The 21,594-nt window shown below is 41.2% G+C and overlaps 2 protein-coding genes across 13 annotated transcripts in view; one reads left to right on the top strand and one right to left on the bottom strand.

The window, feature by feature from the left end:
• Wipi1 (WD repeat domain, phosphoinositide interacting 1) overlaps positions 1-5,990 on the top strand; it is a 30,392-nt gene extending 24,402 nt beyond the window's left edge. For both annotated transcript variants that reach the window (XM_004870284.3, XM_087208192.1), the window contains exons 10-13: positions 1,038-1,145; positions 1,760-1,878; positions 2,300-2,400; positions 5,458-5,990. In XM_004870284.3, coding sequence (XP_004870341.1) covers positions 1,038-1,145; positions 1,760-1,878; positions 2,300-2,400; positions 5,458-5,505 — 376 coding nt within the window. In that variant the 3' untranslated portion in view covers positions 5,506-5,990. The remainder of the gene's footprint in view (positions 1-1,037; positions 1,146-1,759; positions 1,879-2,299; positions 2,401-5,457) is intronic.
• Positions 5,991-6,606: 616 nt separating this feature from the next.
• Arsg (arylsulfatase G) overlaps positions 6,607-21,594 on the bottom strand; it is a 125,642-nt gene continuing 110,654 nt past the window's right edge. For all 11 annotated transcript variants that reach the window (XM_021248620.2, XM_087208189.1, XM_087208188.1 and 8 more), the window contains one exon: positions 6,607-7,300. In XM_021248620.2, the coding sequence (XP_021104279.1) occupies positions 7,026-7,300 (275 nt within the window). In that variant the 3' untranslated portion in view covers positions 6,607-7,025. The remainder of the gene's footprint in view (positions 7,301-21,594) is intronic.

The following is a 21,594-nucleotide window of genomic DNA, read 5'->3' on the forward strand; positions in this document are numbered from 1 at the left end:
TTTACTAAAGAAGGGGATCATTTAAAATTCTTCATAAAGTTAACAAGCCAAGACAGCAAGCTAACTATATCCTTCTCCCCATCCTGTCACCAATAAGGCAGAGAAACATGCATGATGGAGACTGTCACATTTAGTGGCAGTAGCTTTCACAGGATAAGAGTACCGGCATACGCCATTTTGCTTTATCCTCACAGTTATGTTCAAAGACCAGAAATAACCCTGAAAGTAGGTTGTTAGGTCAGAACACAAAGGAATGGCCAGAAGCCCAGACTCTGGATCACTGGGCGAAGGGTTGTCCCTGGCAGGAGCATCAGCTGAAGCTGGCCCAGTTACATGTCTTCATTGTAATAACACTGACAATCTTCTAGCTTCCTCCAGCCTGAGTCTCCAACCCATTCCAAACTCTTCCCATAAACCAGTGCTAAAGCCTTCCAAACCACATGGTCAGGTATAGTTAGCAATGACCCCACTTCTTGGTACCAACTTGTAATCACTATGACCTGACATACTCAGCTTGTTGGAGGAAGGGTTTGGGGCTCATGATTTCAGAGGTTTCAGTCCAGAGTCAGCTGGCTCCAAGGCAGAAACATCATGGTAGAAGGAGAAAGTGAAGAAAGGCTGCTCATTCGTGACAGCCAGGAAACAGAGTAGGGGAAGAGCCAGAGAGAGAGAAGGAAGGGCCGTGGATGGCATGTATCTTTCCAGCTCATGATCCCAGTGACCTGCTTCCTCCAGTCAGCGCTTACCTTCTAATAGAACATCCAGCTCTGAACTGATTAATCTAAAAACCTGCTAGAAACCTGACCTCTGACCACTTGAGACCTTGGGAAACAACATTTTTGATCCAAACCATAACATTGATCATTAGGTCAGAACACAAAGGAATGGAAAGCCTGGACTCCGGATTAGTGGGATAAGAGTTTGTCCATGGCAGAATAGGTGACCGCTGGGCCTTGAAACGGCCTTGTCAGGCACTTGAAACGGCTCCATTACCCTTCTTTACTGTAATCACAATTCATGTTTCACCTGGTCCTTAGGATCCAGAAATTGCCAAGGCTGCTAGTCGCATCCTCCAATGGATACCTTTACATCTACAATTTGGATCCTCAGGATGGAGGAGAGTGCGTCCTAATCAAGACCCACAGGTGAAGATTCTAACTTTCCAAGGACAGCCATTCAAGAGTTGGCAGTGCAGAGGTGTGGCGTCAGTGGGACACTGACCAGCCCCCCATTCTCTTGCTGCCACTTCTTACCGGCAGTCTGGGCGGCAAAGCCCTAGCGGGCACCTGCTTTGCTCAGCTCCATTGCCAGGCACCCTCTGTGTGCTGCCCCCTTCTGGGAAGTGCCAGGATACATTGCACCATGGAATATCAGCCCAGCCCCAAGTACACAGTGGGTGGTCAAAAATGTTCATAGAATCGAGTTGAAAAGTTCCCCAAACTTGTGACATGTGCAGCCTGGCCTTCTGTTCTGCTGAGAACGACACCGTAGGCTGCCACTGCTCCCTTGCCCGTGGCCCCTTGGCATCCTTGCCTGCATTTACTAAGAAGGGCAGAGGGCCAGCCTTTGGTTATTAAATATAAGGGAAGGCAGTCATTTTGAAGCTGCCTCACTGATCCCTGGCAACAAGGCCACTGCAGTTCCTACTGGCCTAGCTGCATGCTTACAATCAGGTAGCTGCGCTGTGTCTCTGAGGTTTTCCTTGCAACAGTTTTCTAGATAGATGATCTTTTTTTCCCCCTCTAATTGCTGCAAGTAGCTTGCTTGGCTCAGCAACAACCAAAGAGAACAAAGAAAATGACCTCAGACCTTCCTTACCTCAGTCTTACGCAGCGACCGTAGCCAGACCAAGCACATCTGCAGCCTCCACTGTGCCAGGTGAGTGGCCTGGGGTCTGCCTCCCCCTCCCCTGTTAGCTGGGGCTGGAGTGCTCTCCTCAAGCTATTTCTGAGCTATTTCCTCATGGACGAGGCCTGGTAACAGCTTCCAACTTGGCTCCTTACCCCCAACAGATGTATCACAAGAGGTTCATTTTCAGCACTAACCCTTTGCCTCTTGGAGAATTCCAAAGAGGTAGAAATTTCAGGCATCCAGGGTGGGAGAGAGGATGAGACTGCCATCTCTCAGAGACTCAGAGACCATAGCTGACGGGGTTTAGATGGGTAAGCAGTCCCTCCGGCTGGGAGGCAAAGATGGCTCCCGGGCTCCTCAGCCCTCCGGTCCTCTCAGGTCCTGCCCCTGGGTCACGGGCAAAGAACTGACCGTGTGGCTTGTTTCCCATCTCACTCTCGGTTTTCAGGTTACTCCGAGGACGGCGGGGCACTCCGAGGAGAAGTTATTCCGGAACATGAGTTTGCAACAGGACCAGTGTGTCTTGATGACGAGAATGAGTTCCCCCCTGTGAGCACTAGGAATCCGTAAAGACCAGCTGTGTCTCTGTGCCTGGAAGGGAGCTTTACCTTGTACAGGAGGCCAAGTCACTTTCCCTGTTTTCTAGTTCCTAACAACTAATCCTCTTCTCTAAGTTCCAGAGAGCCATAGAATGTCTCTTATGTGTGCTGCAGACCCTGCCGACTAGCAGTATGGCGTCGCACTAAACCCTGACTGCACTGGGATAACTGAATACTAATCCAGGGAGTTTGGGGCGCTTCCCACACCCAGCAGCCTGGACTCCTTTCCTCTGCTTCTGTATACTGACTTCACTGGCCATAGGTGGGAAACTTCCACCTGTATAAAACTCTTAAGTTTCCTGTGGCTCCTAAGGGTGCTTTTGCAGAATGGTGCCTTCCTGTCGCTGGAGGTGATGCGTTAATGGGGCTGCGCTACGTGTTTGGGACACTGAGCTTACTGGAGACCTGCAGAGCACTGACCTGCACCCCACTTCTGACTCTGGCAGGGCAGACCCAAGCCTCCCAGCAGCTGCAGGCACTCATTAAGAACCCCTCAAGGGGAAGGCTGGAGCTGGAATGAGTGAGCTCACCTGGGCATCTTGTCTTTTTCTTTTATTTGAGGTACTGGGGATTGAGCTACCTGCTCAGCCCTTTTTATTTTTTATTTTGAGACAGAGTCTTGCTAAGTTGCCCTGGCTGGGCTCAAACTTGTGATCCTCCTGCTTCAGCCTCCCAGAGTACTGGGATTATAGGTGTGCACCACCATGCCTGGCTTCCTCACTTGTGCATCTTTAGTGGAGCTTCCCAGCATCCTCCTGCAACCGTTCCAGCAGCAAGGGTCCCTGGGGCTAGCTGAGCACTGGGCTGAATTGTTTCCAACTTTTGTGTCTGGAGAAAGAGTCTCTCCTGGGGGAAGAGGGCAGGGCTTCCATAGCTGTGGCTTCTTCAAGCTTCCATTCAGAGAAATACAGAGACCCTTTCTGTAAGCTTCAGTTAGCAAACACCCTAGAGAATCAACATGAAATCACTGCAGATGGAAGCAGTGTCGGGCCACAGCTCGGACAACCAACGCCTAGAGCCAAACAGGAGCAGCCACACAGTGTCCCTGAGGCCTTGAATGGAATGTGTTTTGGTGACCACTGTTGTACGTCAGTGAGATCCACTTGTAAAAAGATGGTGTGCAGGTTTGGCTTCTTTCTCCCATGGATCCACAGAGCGACCTAGCAAGCACATTTGGCTGAAAGAAGAACAAAGCTCTTGTGGGGCCGTCTGGGCATTGCTGGGGCTGTTTGTGACTTCCTTGTCGGCTCTAGGGACTGCAGCTTGGGATTTGCATTTCTAGCTTTTCATAGGCAGGTTTCTAGCTGTGTTGCCAGCAAGTGATGTTTGTATTTTATTGATAGAGAGGAGTGGTTCTTTAAAATACTAATTTTACATTTTTACATATCTGGTGGCTTGCCACCTAACAGTTGTTGCCTAAACCAGTTGTTTTGCCTTTGGGTTCTTATGATGCCAGCTAGCTCTGGAGGGAGTTTTTCTGTCTCCCTAAGAATGGGTGATGACTTCACTGAAATTGCACCTTCCAGGATCCAGAGCATTCTAGGTCAGACACAGTGGGGACGAATGTGCTCATCCTCCTCCTCCATCCACACTTAGAGCACTCAGACACTCACTGAGTTCTGTTCTAGTAATTTTGGTAAAAGCCTGTGACTGGTCTAAAAGATTATGAAATTATGAATTAGATTCTTAATCATAATCGGCAAAATTGCAGCCTCTCATATTTACAGAATTAGGGTATTTTGGACATTGGCAATTAGGAGGTAGTCCCTTGCCCAAAAAAGCCTTAATAAAATAATGGGTGCCCTGTGTGCATGTGTGTGGGATAAAAATGGAATTGGAGATGCTTAATATTCGAACCAAGGGTCAAACTATCACCAGGCCTCTACCCACATGCAGTGCAGGAGCTGGGTAGGAGCCCACTGTCCTATCGTTTTCTTAAGGACCAGATGAGTAAAAGTTGGCTTAAACTTTATCAAGAATTTTCATTAATATAAAAGAAATGTTTCCTCTCAAGAGAAGGTTGGTTGTTGAACGTGGTCACTAGAACAGGTGACAACAGTGTCAGGCAGCTGCTAGATGCAGGGCGGGTGCGAGGTGTCATGGCTGTCACGGGACCCAGCTTGTCCTTGAGCTGCAGATAGAGGGCGAGGAGGAGACGCCATCTACTTGGGGACCAATCAGTAGCAGGCAGCTTCTCCATCTCACCGCACAGGGCCCAGAGACACGAGTGCCACTGGGTGCCACTCAGCATGGCCTGTCAGCTACCACAGGGCCCATCGGGGATGCTAGACACTCCCTCTCCTTGCCTTTCTTCTGAATTACCGTGTGTGTCACAACATCTGTCCGGAATCCAGGCCTTTACTCATTCCTTAGGAGCTTCTGAGACTGCACAAGAATCTTAGTCTCAGCTTGGTTAACATCCCTTTTCCTCTCCATAGCACAGGCTTGCCTAGGGCTCCCTGAGCCTCTGCCTGAAGAATGCGGGCCATCACTAATGGCCTGTGTGAAATGTCCTGACACTGCCCTGTGTGTCAGCCCTTTCCTCCTTGGGATGTGCTGGAGGTCCTAGAGTACTGACCATCTCTGACACCTAGGAAGAGGCCGAGCAGCTTCGGCCTCAGTGACGAGCCAGTGCACTGGGAGACTCGTCTCCATCTTGTGAGTGAGGGTGAGGCAGGATGTACACTGACCCTGTAGTAGTGATCTGGTAGTCTGTTTACAAGTAAGATGAGCCTTTTTAAAAGTACACACGTGCATATACACACAGACACGCATGCACGCACACTTATAGCCAGTATTTTTGGAATCTGCCATGCTTGTCTTCGGCCTACATTAGATGGGAGGGTTTCCTGAGGCTGGGGCTGAGGGTCAGCCTGTGGGCCTATGGAAAAGCCCCACGGTATCCCACCTCCTGTGCTCACCACTCATGGGCACAGACCGCAGCTGACATCGCTGCCCGCAGCCTCTTCCTGGGGAGAGTAAGGCCATTCTGTTTTGATTTTGGTAGATAATCTTGTGCCGTGGAAGTCAGAAGGGCAAAACGAAGCAGTCCTGACAAGAAGCGCACCTCAGAAAGCAGGACACCCCCTGTCAGGTGGTTTTGGAGAACACAAAGAAGGCGGAAGAATGGAGTGCGACTGTTTGAACAGAAAAGGGGGGCAGGAATACTGGGTGCTGCGCTTCCTCAGCCACGGGACATGGCTGACTCCTCACCGAGACCCTGGCCCTGGCTGCCCTGGGCATTAGGGACACTGTATCTACATCATGCTATTTAAATTACCTTCAAACTACAATGTAAATGCTAACTAGCCATATTGGTATATAGCCAGAATTTTATATTAAAAAGGGCATCCTTTTTAAAGGTATGCTGTGTAAAAAAAAAATGTACTTATAGAAAAAACTCTTTGAATTGTATTTCTTGTATATTACATTCATATAGAGACATTATTTTAACCAGGCAAAGTATTTTTGCAGTGACTGGAATAAATCATTTATTACCTTTGAGTCCCATTTAGGACACTAATAAAATATGGCAATGCATTTTTTTAGTTTCTTAAACTTCATTTCATGTGTTGGAGATTTTAGAGGGCCAGGAAGAATGCCTAAAATCTTTACAATACACTTTACATTTGATGCTGGGCCCGGTGAAGCACACCTGTAATACCAGTGCTCTGGGAAGCGGAGGCAGGAGGCTCTCTCAAATTGAGAAATGAAAAAGGGATGGGGAATGTAGCTCAGTATAAAGGCCATGAGTTCAATCCTAGTACCACAAAACAAACAAACCCACTCATTTGACCTTAAAAAGAAGAGCAGGAGGGGCCGGGGATTATAGCTCAGTGGTTCCGCTGCCTGCCTCGCAAGGGCAAGGTCCCAAGTTCAATCCCCGGTACCAAAACAAGAGGAGCAGGGACTTTTCCATGGATTCTTCTGCCCAGAGACCTGGAAAGAGACCTAACTTTGTCTTGTTGCTTAAGGCACCCCCTTGGAGCCTGCTAGAACTGTGGGCTCTCAGGCCCACCCCCAAGCCTCCTGAGCCAGAGTCTACATTTTCAACAGATTCCAGGTGATCTATATGTAGAGTGAAGACGGAGAAGCTCTACTCCATGTACTGCCTGGAATGAATCTAACCCAAATGACCAGCGAAACTAGGAACACAAAAAGGAAACTAAGATGTATTATATATCTGCTCTGTGTAGGGTAACATGCAACACAGTTTCATGTATTACCTTAGGTGACCTTCAAAATCAACTTGCAAGTGAAGTTAAGTAATTGCCCAAGTTCAAAATCTGGGGCCCGGGGCTGGGGATTTAGCTCAGGGGTTCTGCCGCCTGCCTCATAAGCGCAAGGTCCTGAGTTTGATCCCTGGTACCCCCCCCCCAAAAAAAACCCCTGGGGCTTGAGCCTGTGCCTAACTCCAAAGCCTGTGAGTGGCCCATCTCACCACGCTAACAGCCCCAGAGCCAGCTCAGCTGTTCTCCCAAGCCAGCTTGGAGAAGGAACAGTATACAAAGTAATGGCCCTCAAACAAAACTCATCTAATTTCCAAACATTTTTTCTTGTGGCAAAATTGGCCTGTTACACAGTTTGGCAGCGGCAGGCAATGTGGTAAGGATTGCAGCAGGGAGTTACTGCAGGATCCTGAGTGTAGTCCACTTGGGAGATGTTGTCATTGGCAACGTCCTGCAGGATGTCTGTAAGGACCTTCCTGACCTGGGGCAGCACTGCCTGGTACTCAGCACTGGCCGTCTGGAGCGGCACGCCTTCCGCAGCATCCTCTTCCAGGTTGAAGATGAGGGGGAGATCATGCCGCTGCTCTGGCCCGATGTTCCCATCACAGGCTTCGGCTCCACCTGGAGAGAAGTGGCAATAAATACCCCATCAGACCCAACCTTGGCCTGTGTTGTAAAGAGGAGAGCTGTGATTGACTACATATTAATTTAAACATGCCAGTGTTTGGAAATTCAAAGAATTGCTCTCCCTGACAAATAAATTACTTGGAGATCTACTTTCTCCTTCTGGTGATGATCCTGTTGTCCATCACAATGTGGAACCTCTCCTTGGGCTCGCCTTTGGGGCCAGTAGGGTATTCACTCAAATACCTTTCATTGGGCCAGGGATTTAGCTCAGTGGTTTCGCTGCCTGCTGTGCAAGCACAAGGAAACAAGTTCAATCCCCAGTACCAAAAAAAAAAAATACCTTTCATCTCTGCCCTTTTGGAGTAAATCCAATTGTTTTGAACATTGATTTCTTGATTACCATTTGGTGAATTAGGTAAAGACAAGGTGTGTAATTTCACTTTGGGTGGAAGATGAGCTTCTTATATAGATCAACACCTGGCTATTAAGGTAGTCCCAAAAGAGGGAGGGGTGACCAAAAATGTTTGGAGGGGTGGCAGCATCCCTGGCTCTTCATGATTCCAACGACCTCCCTACCTCTTCTCAATGAAAAAGTACATGAGGTAGTTGGCAGAAGTATAATTTAATAAACAAAAGGAATTAAGGCAAAGGCTTGAAAATACAAGAGTTTGCCTCTGAGCTTCTCAGTGGCCAAACATTAATAAGATAGAAATGTTATCAATTCCTCAGGAGAAGCTGAGCTTTTCCAGCCCCGAGGTCTGAAAAATGATGCAGTGGCTCCTCTTCCATGGGACTCTGCATCAGGGACAACTCGATGACATTCGACCGACTGATCAAGATGGCCAAGCTGTGACTTCCTGTCACTATAAGGTGAGAGAATAATGCCAAAGTGCAAGGCAGTAAAGGCAAATCTACAGGGACTAAACCCATGCTACCTGAGGATGCAGCCTTGTGGCACAATCTGCCAGAAATAAAATTTTAAATAAAAGAAGAATGCATAGATTGCATAGCCACAGCCCCTCCCTTTATGCCTTTACTCCTGTGACTGGGATTCAGGTTGTTCAGCGGAGGTTAGGAGTTACCATCTCTGCCTATTCTTCATTACTAGTAAGGGGCAGATGAAGTGACATGAGCTTTGACAATCACTCAAGCCCAAGTTGGAAATGGACTCCTCTTATAAAAACAAGTAATTCCACTTAAAGGAAGAGTGGAGTAGTTTGCATAGAACTACTCTCTTCTGAGTAACAATTATGAGTTCCAGGCAGTGTATTAAAAAACAATTAAAGACACTAGACAATAAACAAGCCAGGCAGAAACTGGAAGAGATTTGACCCTTGAAAGAAGAAAGCCACAGTGGGTTGGATCTGTTTCAAAGTTTTCCCTTGGGCACACTCCCTGGTCTATACAGCCTGAGCAGCTTGACCTCCAGACAAAAGCTTTGGTCTCTCTGGCTCGAGGTGTCAAGAGTTCAAAGCTGCCACAAAAGATGAAAATTGAAGGGGAAAATCCTGGAGGAAAGAAGACATAGAAGGGATGCCTAAAACCTAATATACATTCCTCCTGATCCTGAGGAGTGCCTGCCCATGGGCAAGATTCTAGCAATAGCTCAGAGAAGCAAGTAGCTCAGCTGGCATTTCTACTGGTACCTGCAGCAGGGAAGATGGAGTTTAGAGTGTGAGTCCATCAAATTAGAGGAGTCTGATAGACACCTTAGATTTTCCACTGAGGTCACAAAAATTTTGGCTAGGGTAGAGATCAGGTCCCAAAAGTAAGGAATTTGCTTAAAATTAAGGACAAAATCTAAAAGACCAGTCCCATAAAAGTAAAACAAGCCTCTTAAAGTTCAAGGGAAGCAACTACTAGCTGCCTATAAGACCAAATATTCTGAAAACAAATTAAAATCTCTACAGTGTATTATCAACAGCATCCAGTTTCAACTGTCTTCATTACTTTCTCGTTGCTGGGACAAAATACCTAGCACCCACAAGTTAAGGGAGGAAAGGTTTATTTTGTCTCACAGCTTGTAGAGGTTTCATTCCATAATCAGCTGGCTCCAAGGCAGAGAGGCATGACAAAGGAGAAACAGTACTACCTTTGAAATGATATAATGCTTTTTGAAAGTAGATCCAGATTAGTGGTAAATGTACACTGCAAGCTTTTTAAGCAAAAGAATAACTGATAGAGTAAGAAAAGAAAGAAAATGGAATCATACAAAATGCTCCACTAAAACCACAAAAACAGAAAAAGGGTGAGATACAAAAGTACAAAAAAAGGAATAAAGGCAACAAATACAAAATAGTAACAGACATTTAATATAACTATATCATAAATGACTGTTGAAAGATAAACCATCCTAATACTAAACAAAAGAAAACAGGAATATTTATACTAACTTTAGATAGACTTCAAAGAAAGATGTCAGTGATAAAGCACAGCATCTTATAATGATAAAGGGATCAATTCTCCAGAAAGATATAACAGTCTTTAATGTGCCTATACCAACAATAGAACATCAAAATTTATGAGGTAAAAACTGATAGAGCTACAAAGGACAGATGAATCCACTATTATAGCTGGAGACTTCAATACCTGTCTATCAGAAAGGACAGACCTGAAGGCTGGGGATGTAGCTCAATGGTACAGCACTTGCCTAGCCTGTGTGAGAAACTGATAGATCTATGAGGCAGAAAATCAATAAAGACATAGTTGAATTCAACCACACCAATAACCCACTAGATATCATGAAAATCTATAAATTACTCCAACAACTGAACATCACAAATTCTTCTCAAACTCATATATAACACTCATCAAGGCCTATAGTTTAGATCTTAAATGTCTGCAAAATCTGCATGTTAAAGGCTTAGTCTTCAGCCCATAACATTATTAGGATGTAGCGCCCAGTAGGAGGTTCCAGGTCACTGGGGGCATACCTCAAAGAGGCTTGTGGGACACCAGGTCATATTTTCCGTCCTGCTCCCCCTCTGTCTCTCATCAGGATAGCAACTATACACTCTAGCCATGATGTGCTGCCTCACTATGGACCCAAAACAATAGAGCCAATCAACCATGGACTGAAACCTCTGAAATGCTGACCCAAAGACAGACTTTTCTCTTTTTAAGTTATCTCAGGTATTTTGTGATGGTAATGAAAAGCTGACTAACATAACAAGATAGATCAAAATATTCTGGGCCATAAAAACACAGTCCAACAATTTTAAAAGAACAGAAATCATACAATGTCTAGTCTTTGACCCTAATGAAATTAAACTAAAAATCAGTAAGAGGGAGCTGGAAAATCCCAAAGTACTTGGAGATTAAACAATATGCCTCTTAAATAACATATCAGTTAAAAGATATATCTCAAGAGAAATTTAAAAATATCTGTAAATCAGTTAAAATGAAAAAAAAACTTGCCAAAATGTATGAGAAATAATGAAAGCAGTGCTTAGAGAGCATTACAGCATTACATGGATATATTAGAAAAGACAAAAGACCAACACACAAATCATCAAACTTCTAAATTAGGAAACTAGAAATAGCAGAGGAAATTAATTTCACAGTAAGCAAAAGAAAAGAAATAATAGAAATTTAATAAAAATCAATAAAACTGAAAAACAAGTCAATAGAGAAAAGCAATAAAATTAAAATCTGGTTCTTTGAAAGGATTAATGCAATTGATAACCTACTAACTAAGCTAAGAAAAGAAAGAGTGAAGGCCCAAATCACTAATATCAGAAATGGAAAAAAAAAAAGAGACATCACTACAGATTCAAAGTATAATAAAGGACTATCGTGAACAATCTGTGATAAACTTGTTGAAATAACTGATTCCTTCAAAGTCATACTCTGCCAAAATGCACACAAGAAGAAATAAACAATTTGAATAGTCTTGTTTGTTTGCAAGAAATTGAAATAAGAATTTAAAACCTTCTAAAAAAGAAAGAACCAGACACAGGTGTATTCTATTAAACATTTGATGAAAGAAGTGATACCAATTCTGTATCATCTTTTCCAGACATTGAAGCAGACAGCCTATTTCCCACCCCATTCTATGGGGCCAGCATTATCCTACTACCAAATCTATACAAAGATATCACAAGAAAAGAAAATGATAAATCAATATCTCTCAGAGCAGATGAAAAATCCTCAACAAAATATTAGCAGTCAAATTCAATGTTTTCAAAGTACATACTATGATCAAATGGGCTTTATCACAAATATATAAGCTTGGTTCAACATTCAACAATCAATTAATGTAATTCATCACATCAACAGACTGAAGAAGAAAACTCACATGATCATATCAATACATGCAGAAAAATCATTTGGCAAAATCATTCATTCATGATTTTTAAAAAAGCTCTGAGCAAACTAGAAGAAGGGAACATCCTCAGCTTGATAAAGTACATCTACAAAAAAATACAGTTAACATCATACTTCACAGTCAGAAACTAGAAGCTTTACTGCTAAGATTAGGAACAAGGTAAGGCTATCCCCTGTCACCACTTATTTCCAACATCATAGCTGATGCAATAAGAAAAGAAATCAAAGAGGGAAGGAGAAGAGGGAAAGAGAAGGGGATGTAAAAAGAATTAAGATGTGTTATGTACATGTACCAACTCCTCATAATGAATGTAATCATTATGTGCTACATACATATGCTAATAAAAATAAACATTTTTAAAAAGAAAAAAAGAAATTTACAAGAGAAAAATAAAACCATCTTTCCACACATGAAATTATTGCTTCTGTACAAAGTCCAAAAGAATCAATCAAAAATCATAGCACTAATAAGAGATCACAGCAAAATTACAGGAATCAAAGTTACTATACAAATGTCAATCTCTTTCCCATATATAGGCAATGAAGAAGGGAAGTTTGAAATTAAAAGTCTAATACTATTTATATTAGCCTCTCCAAAAATAAAACATTTAGGTTTAAATCTAACAAAATGTTTATAATATTTGTCTGGGGAAAATCACAAAGCTCTGATGAAAGAAATCAAAGAAGAATTAAGTAAATGGAGAGAAAATCTACATTCATAAATAACAAGGCTCCATATTGCCATGATGTCAGTTTTCCCCTATTTGATGTACATATTCAGTGCTATCTCAATCAGAATTCCAGCAATTCATTTTGTAAATATCAGCAAACTGATTTTGGAGTTTATATAGAGAGGAAATAAACACAACACAATATGGGAGCCAACACGATATTGAAGGACAGTGTTAGAGGACTACCCAACTCTAAAACCTACTATAATAACTACAGTAATCAAGGCAGTGTAGGGTTGGTGAAAGAATAGACAAATAGATCAATGCAAAAGAATAATGAGCCCAGTAACAGACTCATATAAATATAGCCAGCTGATCTTTGACAAAGAGGCAATATACAATGGAGTGAAGATTGTCTTTTCAACAAATGGTGTTAGAACAACAGGATATGTAGAATGCAAGCAGAACAAAATAAAACAAAAGACTCCCAAAATTTAAAAAACAAAACCATTACGCACAGGATTTACATTTTATATATACAGAATATTCCATCCAACAACAACGTACACGTGTTTTTTATGTACACATGGGATATTTTCCAGGATAGACCATATATTAGGTTGCAAGGTAAGTCTTGATAAGTTCAAACAGGTGGGTAGTATACAAAGTATCTTCTTTGACACACCAGGAAGAAGTTACAAATCAAAGAAGAAAAACTGGAAAAATCATAGTATTGTGTATACCAATATCTTTTAGGAACAATAATTTTTTTTTTAAATCCTCCATCACCAAATACTGGCAATCAAATTTGGCAGCATATTACAAGATCAGCTGGGATTTACTCCTGGAGCACAAGGATGGTTCAACAAATGAAAATCAATCAATATAATATGCCACATTAACAGAATGAAGAGAGAAAAAATGATAATCTCAACTGGTATGGTAAAAGAATTCAACAGATGCAATACCCAGTCAGGCAGGGTGGCACATGCCTGTAATGCTCCTAATACTCTGGGAGGCTGTAGTCAAAGGATTGCAAGTTCAAGCCCAGCCTGGGCAGTTCAGGGTCTCAAAATCAAAAATTAAAAAGAGTTGAGGATGTATCAGTGTGAAGGCCCTGGGTTCAGTCTCCAAGAGACACACAGAGAGAGAGAGAGAGAGAGAGAGAGAGAGAGAGAGAGAGAGAGAGAAAGAAAGAAAGAAAGAAAGAAAGAAAGAAAGAAAGAAAGAGAGAGAGAGAGAAAGAAAGAAAATCGCATTACTGGCTATGTTTTAATTAAGAAAGAACTGAGATTCCAAAAGGTAAAATAAATCACCTGAATCAGAAAGGTGTAAAACTTGTTCACCCAGGCATTTTCTATTGCATCATGCTGCATCTAAAACAATGCAAAAGAAAAACAGAAATTTCTTTTTGAAAGGAGGCAGAAGAAGAGAGACTGTGATAGAGAGAAAATGAGGAAAAGGGAGAGAAAAGAAAAAGGAAATTAGGAATGCAGGGAAACTACCTCGACATATGAAACACCTACAGCAGGCATCATCTCAGTGGGGAAAGGCTGAAAGCTTTTCCTCTAAGGTCAGAAATGATCAAGACTACTCACTTTCTCCCTTTTTATTAGTATATTTTTGTGATACATAATAAATATCTTCCTTGGGCCAGGGATTTAGCTCAATGGTTCCTGTGCCTGCCTCGCAAGCACAAGGTCCTGAGTTCAATCCCCAGTACCAAAAATAAATAAATAAATAAATAAATAAATAAATACATAAATAAATAACTATGTCCCTTGTGGGAACAGGATGTCCACTTTGCCACTGCTGTTTCACACAATAGGAAGTCGCAACCAGAGGAATTAGGCAAGAAAAAGAAGAAACAGGCATCCAAATTGGAAAGGAAGAAGTAAAACAATTCCTTTCACAGATAATATGATCTTATCTGTAGAAAGCCCTAAAGATCACACACACACACACACACACACACACTCACACACACAAAGAGTGTTAGAATGAATTTCGCAAAGAAGCCAGACACAAAGTCAACACACAAATCACTTAGATCTCTAAACACTAACAATGATTAACAGTGTGAAAGGGAAATTGAGAAAATTCCATTTACAATAGCATCAAAGAGAATAAAATAAGAATTTAAAAAAGGGAAAGACTTGTACAATGAAAACCATAAAACATTGTTGAAAACATTTTAAATGACATAAATAAAACACATCTCATGGATTAGAAGAGTAAATTTGTTAATGTTGTTAATGTTGATACCACCAACATTGATCTATAGGTTCAATGTAATCCTTAATCAAAATCCCAATGACTTTTTTCAGCATTATAAAGGCTATCCTAAAATCCACATGGAATCTGAAGGATGCAGAATACCCAAAACAATTTCAAAAAGGAAAAACAAAGCCAGATGCCTCATACTTCCTAATTTCAAAACTTACTACAAAACTATACTAATCAAAAAAGTATGGCCCTGACACAAAAACAGACTTATAACTCATGGAGTAGAGAAGAGAGAGCCTGGAAATAATCTCTTGTATATATGATGAAATAATTTTCACAAGAGTGCCAAGCTCACTTGGTGAGATAAAAGATGAACTTTTCAACAAATGTGCTAGGAAAACTGGACATTAACAAGTCAAAGGAAGGGGCTTCCCAGCCACCATCTGGCCTGCCACTCCCAGATCAAAGGAAAGGGCTTTTGGGCTGCCATCCATACCACCACTCCTGGCCCAGAAGAAGGGGCTTCCAGGCCCCCATCCATCCCGCCGCTCCCAGCTCAGAGGTAGGGGCTTCTGAGCTGCCATCCCACTGCTCCTGGTCCAGAGGAAGGGACTTCCTGGCCACCATCCCTCCCGCTGCTCCTGGCCCCTGTCCCACCTCTCCCAGCTGAGAGGAGGTGAGCCATATGGGCGCCAACAGCACCCCCCCGCCCCCCCTGTCAAAATGAGAAAACACGTAAATAAGTCTCAAAACCAGACTTCCAGATCACCTACAGCAAGCCCAAAGGGAAATGAGATGGAACCCTCTGATACTTAATCACCTGGACCCACTGAACTGGCAACAAAAGGGGATCTGGAAAAAATGAAATCAGAAATAATTTCTTAGATAAGAGGAGAAATTGCACTCCTAGTGCAAGACATGATTAATAAATCTAGAAAGGAGCTGAGGAACATGATGGAATCCCAACATAAGAAACAAATAGAATCCATAAAACAGATGCAAATAGATTTCCAGGACATGAAAAACTCCATTGAAAGTCTACACAGCAGAATGACCCAATGTGAGGACAGAATTTCAGATATAGAAGATAAGATTGCAATTAATGACCAGGAAAAGAAAAATTGCTTCAAAATTATAAGGGAACAGGAGAAATCAATCCAGCAGCTGCTAGACGATGCAAAGAAGAATAACATAAGACTGGAGTCAATAAAGAAACAGGAGAGCGTGCAGATGACATAAAAAACCTCTTCACAGAAGTAATGGCAGAAAACTTCCCAAGCAGGGGAAAAGAACTTGACATACAGATAAGTGAGGCATATAGGATTCCAAATAGCCTTGATCAAAAAAAAAAATCTACACATAGGCATATAATTGTTAAGATTCCAGAAACTCAACAGAAGAACAAAGTTCTACAAGCAGTTAGAGAAAAGAAACAAATCACATACAAAGGAAGCCCATCAGAATCACAGCAGACTTCTCAACACAAACCATCAAGGCAAGAAGAGCTTGGAGTGACACATTCCAAGCCCTAAAAGAAAACAGCCTCCAACCCAGATTGATGTACCCTGCAAAACTATTTTTCAAAATGGATGGAGATATAAGATACTTTCATGACAAAGAGTACCTTAGGAACTTCGTGAATATGAAACCAGCACTCCAAAGAATTTTACACAATATCCTAGGAACAGACATTGAGGATCACAACCCCAGGAAGCAAAGCAGAATGAACCCATCTGGCATGACAAGAAATTAAATGTAAAGGGGGAGAACCCAACAAAAAGAAAAAGTCATGGCAATGACAAGTCAATACTTTTCAGTTATAACCATCAACATTAATGGTCTCAACTCACCAATCAAAAGAAATAGACTGGCAGAATGGGTCAAGAAGTAAAATCCAACAATATGCTGCATACAAGAAACACACTTAATTCAAAAGGAAACTCACAGAATGAAAGTTAAAGGGTGGAAAACAATACTGCATGCAACGGGAACCCAAAAAGAAGCAGGAGTAGCTATCCTCTTTGCAGATCAAGTGGATTTCAAACCAACACTGATTAAGAGAGACAAAGAAAGACACTACATCCTTGTAAAGGGAAGAATCCAAGAGGAAGAGATGACAATCATAAATATCTATGCACGAAACACTAGTGCACCCAACTATATAAAACAAATACTAACGGACATGAAAAGTCATATATGCACTAATACAATTGTAGTGGGGGACCTCAACACCCCACTGTCACAAATAGATAGATCAACTAGACTAAAAATAAGTAATGAAATACTAGAACTCAGTGGAACTCTTGAACAAATGAACTTAACAGATGTTTACAGAGTCTTCCACCCCACAAAATCAGAAAACACATTCTTCTCAGCTGCACATGGGTCATTCTCCAAAATAGACCACATACTCACACATGAAACATGTTTAAGTAAGTGCAAAGGAATTGAAGTTATCCCCAGTATATTATCAGACCATAGTGCGATGAAATTGGAGATCCATAGCAAAAGAAACTCAAAAAATTTCATAAACACATGGAAATTGAACAACACACTTCTGAATAACCAATTTGTCACAGAGGAAATTAAAGAAGAAATCAGACAGTTCCTTCAATTAAATGACAATGACAATACAACATATCGGAATCTATGGGACACAATGAAAGCAGTCTTATGAGGGAAATTCATAGCAGTGAATACACATATTAGGAAAACAGAACAAGCCCAATTAAACAATCTGATGCTCAACCTCAAGCTTCTAGAAAAAGAAGAGCAGGACAACCCCAAAGCTCATACAAGGGAGGAAATTATAAAGATCAGAGGAGAAAACAATGCAATGGAGACTAAGAGAATGATACAAAAAATCAATGAAGCCAAGAGTTGGTCCTTTGAAAGAATCAACAAAATTGACAAACCCTTAGCCAACCTTGCCAGAAAAAGGAAAGAAAAGGCCCAAATCCAAGCAATTAGGAATGAAAAGGGTGAAATTACAACAGACCCAGCAGAAATCCAGAGGATCATCAATACCTACTTCCAGAACCTATACGCCAATAAGATGGAAAACACAGAAGAAGTGGACAGATTCCTAGATACCTATGAATTACCAAAGTTGAACAAAGAAGACCTAAAAATTCTAAACAACCCAATATCAACCAATGAAATTGAAAATGTAATTAAAAACTTATCAACTAAGAAAATACCAGGCCCTGATGGCTTCACTGCTGAATTCCACAAGACATTTAGAGAGGAACTACTGCCACTACTGTTTAAACTCTTCAAGGAAATTGAAAGGGAAGCAATACTCGCAAAATCATTCCTGGAAGCAAGCATCACCTTGATCCCCAAGGCAGAGAAAGACCCAACCAAAAAGGAGAACTATAGACCAATCTCACTAATGAACATAGATGCAAAAATCCTTAATAAGATACTGGCAAATAGAATGCAGAAGATCATCAAGAAGATCATACACCCTGATCAAGTGGGATTCATCTCAGGGATGCAGGGATGGTTCAACATACGCAAATCAATCAATGTAATACACTATATCAGTAGAGCCAAGGAATAAAACCATTTGATTATCTCCATAGATGCAGAAAAAGAATTTGACAAAATCCAACATGCATTTATGATAAAAACCCTACAAAAAATTGGAATAGATGGTCTCTCCCTCAAACTGATAAAAGCCATCTATGAAAAACCAACAGCCAATATCATGCTAAATGGTCAAAAGCTGAAAACCTTCACACTAAAATCAGGAACAAGACAAGGATGTCCACTATCACCACTATTGTTCAATATAGTTTTGGAAACATTAGCCATGGCAATTAGACAAGAGAAACAAATAAAAGGAATAAAGATAGGAAATGAAAAAGTCGAATTGTCATTATCTGCAGATGACATGATACTCTATATAGAAGACCCCAAGAACTCCACCAAAAAAGTCTTCTAGACTTAATAACCAAATTCAGTCAAGTAGCTGGTTACAAGGTCAACACACAAAAATCAGTAGCTTTTCTCTACATGAATGACAAACTCACTGAGAGAGAAATAGGGCAAATAATTCCTTTCACAATAGCATCCAAAAAACTGAAATACCTAGGAATCAACCTAACAAAAGAAATCAAAGACCTCTTCTCTGAAAACTATAGCACTCTGAAAAGAGAGATTGAAGATGATATCAGAAAATGGACAGACATTCCCTGCTCCTGGGTAGGAAGGATTAATATAGTGAAAATGGCCATACTTCCAAAACGGCTATATAGATCCAAAGCAATTCCAATTGAGATCCCAGCAGCATACTTCATGGACCTTGAGAAAACAATCCAAAAATTCATTTGGAACAAGAAGAGACCCAGAATAGCAAAAGCAATTCTAGGTAAGAGAAACATGGTAGGGGGTATCACAATCCCCAACCTGCAACTATACTACAGAGCTACTGTGATAAAAACAGCATGGCACTGGCAAAGAAACAGACCTGAGGACCAGTGGAACAGATTAGAAGATGCAGAAACAACACCAAACACACTCAGCCATCTCATCTTCAATAAAGGAGCCAAACACCCTCATTGGAGGAAAGATAGCCTCTTTAATATATGGTGCCGGAAAAATTGGATTTCAACTTGCCAAAGATTAAAACTAGAGCTATATCTCTCACCATGCACTAAACTAAAATCGAAATGGATTAAAGATCTAAATATTAAAATAGAAACGCTGAACCAGTTGGAACAAAGGTTAGGTAGCACTCTTGAAGACATTGGTGTAGGAAAAGATTTTATGAACAAAACCTCAGTTGCCCATGAACTAGCACAAACAATCAACAAGTGGGATCTCTTCTTATTAAAAAGCTTCTCCACAGCAAGAGAAACCACCAGCAGTGTGAAGAGACAACCCACAATGTGAGAAAAAAATCTTCACCTGCTTTTCCTCAGACAAAGGTCTACTATCTCGAATCTATAAAGAACTTAAAAAGATCAGACCTCCCAAATTTAAAGACCCAATCCAAAAATGGGCATCTGAAATGAACAGACATTTCTCAGACAAAGAAGTAGAAATAGCAAATAAATACATGAAAAAAATGTTCAACATCACTGGTCATTGGAGAGATGCAAATGAAAACAACGCTGAGATTCCACCTCACTCCAGAAAGAATGGCTGCTATCATGAAATCAACCAATAAAAAATGCTGGTGGGGCTGTGGGGAAAGAGGAACCCTGCTCCACTGCTGGTGGGAGTGTAGACTGGTGCAACCACTGTGGAAATCAGTATGGAGATACCTCAAAGAACTAGGACTGGAGGTCCCATTTGACCCGGCTATTCCACTGTTGGGGATCTTCCCCAAAGAATTAAAAGAATCATACCACAGTGATATATGTGCACCCATGTTCATAGCAGCACAGTTTGTGATAGCTAAAACTTGGAAACAGCCCAAATGCCCATCAACTGGAGACTGGATAAAGTAAATGTGTTTTTTTTTATAAAATGGAGTACTACTCAGCCATAAAAAATGAGAAATTAGAGACATTTATAGCTAACTGGATGCACATTGAGGCCATACTCTTAAGTGAAATAAATAGGACACACATGTATAAATACCAAATAGTTTCTCTAGTATGAGAAACTGAAAGTGTAGAAAAGGACTAAAATGTATAATAGATAATGTGAAATAGGAAGAAAAGGGGCAAAGGGGAAGGAAGTGGGAGGGGTAGGGGGAAGGAAAGAAGGGAATGGAATTAATATGAGAAAATGGAAAAATAGGAACAAAATCTTTGTAAATAGGGAGGAATGGAGGGGTTGAAGGGAGGGCTGGGCAAGGGTGAAAAATAAGAACCAAGAGAGATTATGTAAAGGTGCAGATTTCCAATGATGAATGTCATTATATTGTATACCTAAAATGTACCAATGATTAGAATGAATAATCGATAATGCAAAATGGAAGAATAGGTCCAAAGGGGTAGGGGTAGTGGGAGGGGCAGGGGAAAGGAAAGAAGGGAAAGGAAAAATGATGAGAAATGGAAAAAATGGAAATAGTCTTTGTAAATAGGGAAGGGTGGAGGGGTTGAAGGGAGGGCTAGGAATGGGGAAAAAATAAGAACCAAGATGCATCATGTAAAGGTACAAGTTCCCAATGAGAAATGTAATTGTGTTGTATACCTACAATGTACCAATAAAGGAATTTAAGAAAAAAAAACAAAAAACAAGTCAAAGGATGAAGTTGGACTCTTACCTAACCACACATGCAAAAATTAACTCAAAATGGATTAAAGACCTAAAACAGGGCCAGGGATTTAGCTCAGTCGTTCCGGCACCTGCCTCGCAAGGGCAAGGTCCCGAGTTCGATCCCAGGTACCAAAAAAAAAAAAAAAGGCCTAAAACAATAAAAGCTCTTAGAAGAAAACATAGGGCAAAATCTTTACAGCACTGGAGTTGTAAAATAGTTTGACAAGTGAATTCAATCAGAAATGAAAAAAAATACCAATCTTACACAAACCCTTTCAGAAAACCAGGAAGGGAACTCTTACAACCTTATTTTATAAAATCTGCAAAACTTCAATACCAAATCTTGACACAGGCATTACAAGAAAGGCAAATTACAAACAAATCTTGGCAAAGTTATGTATTAAAAAGCATAATAACAACATCATGACTAAGTGGGGTTTATCCAGGAATGCAAAGTTGGCTTAATAACTGAAAATCAGTTTGTGTAATTCACGCCATGAGAAAGTACATATGCAGGTGTGGACACTTGTAAAGTCATCAAATTGTACATTTTAGATCTGTGCCTTCTGCCGGGTGTAAAATTCACCATAATTGTTTTATTAAACAAAAAGGGAAAGGAAACAGAAAAGCAATGAGGTGCCTTACTTCTAGCCCATACATCAAAACAGATTGGCTGTCTTTTCAGGCCACTCCTAGTTTATGACCATAATAATATCATAGCCTCATGATCAAGGGACACAGTGTTCTCTGACCTAATGGAGTAGATGTCAATTCACCCACCTTATCCAAAAGCAGTTTTAAATAATTAGAATGCAAACTGTAAAAGAGTGGGGTAGGAATGAGAACATA

This window comes from Heterocephalus glaber, unplaced genomic scaffold, assembly GCF_053883595.1.
Source record: "Heterocephalus glaber isolate CG9 unplaced genomic scaffold, H.glaber_assembly_v1.0 deba00000937, whole genome shotgun sequence".
Lineage (NCBI taxonomy): Eukaryota > Metazoa > Chordata > Mammalia > Rodentia > Bathyergidae > Heterocephalus > Heterocephalus glaber.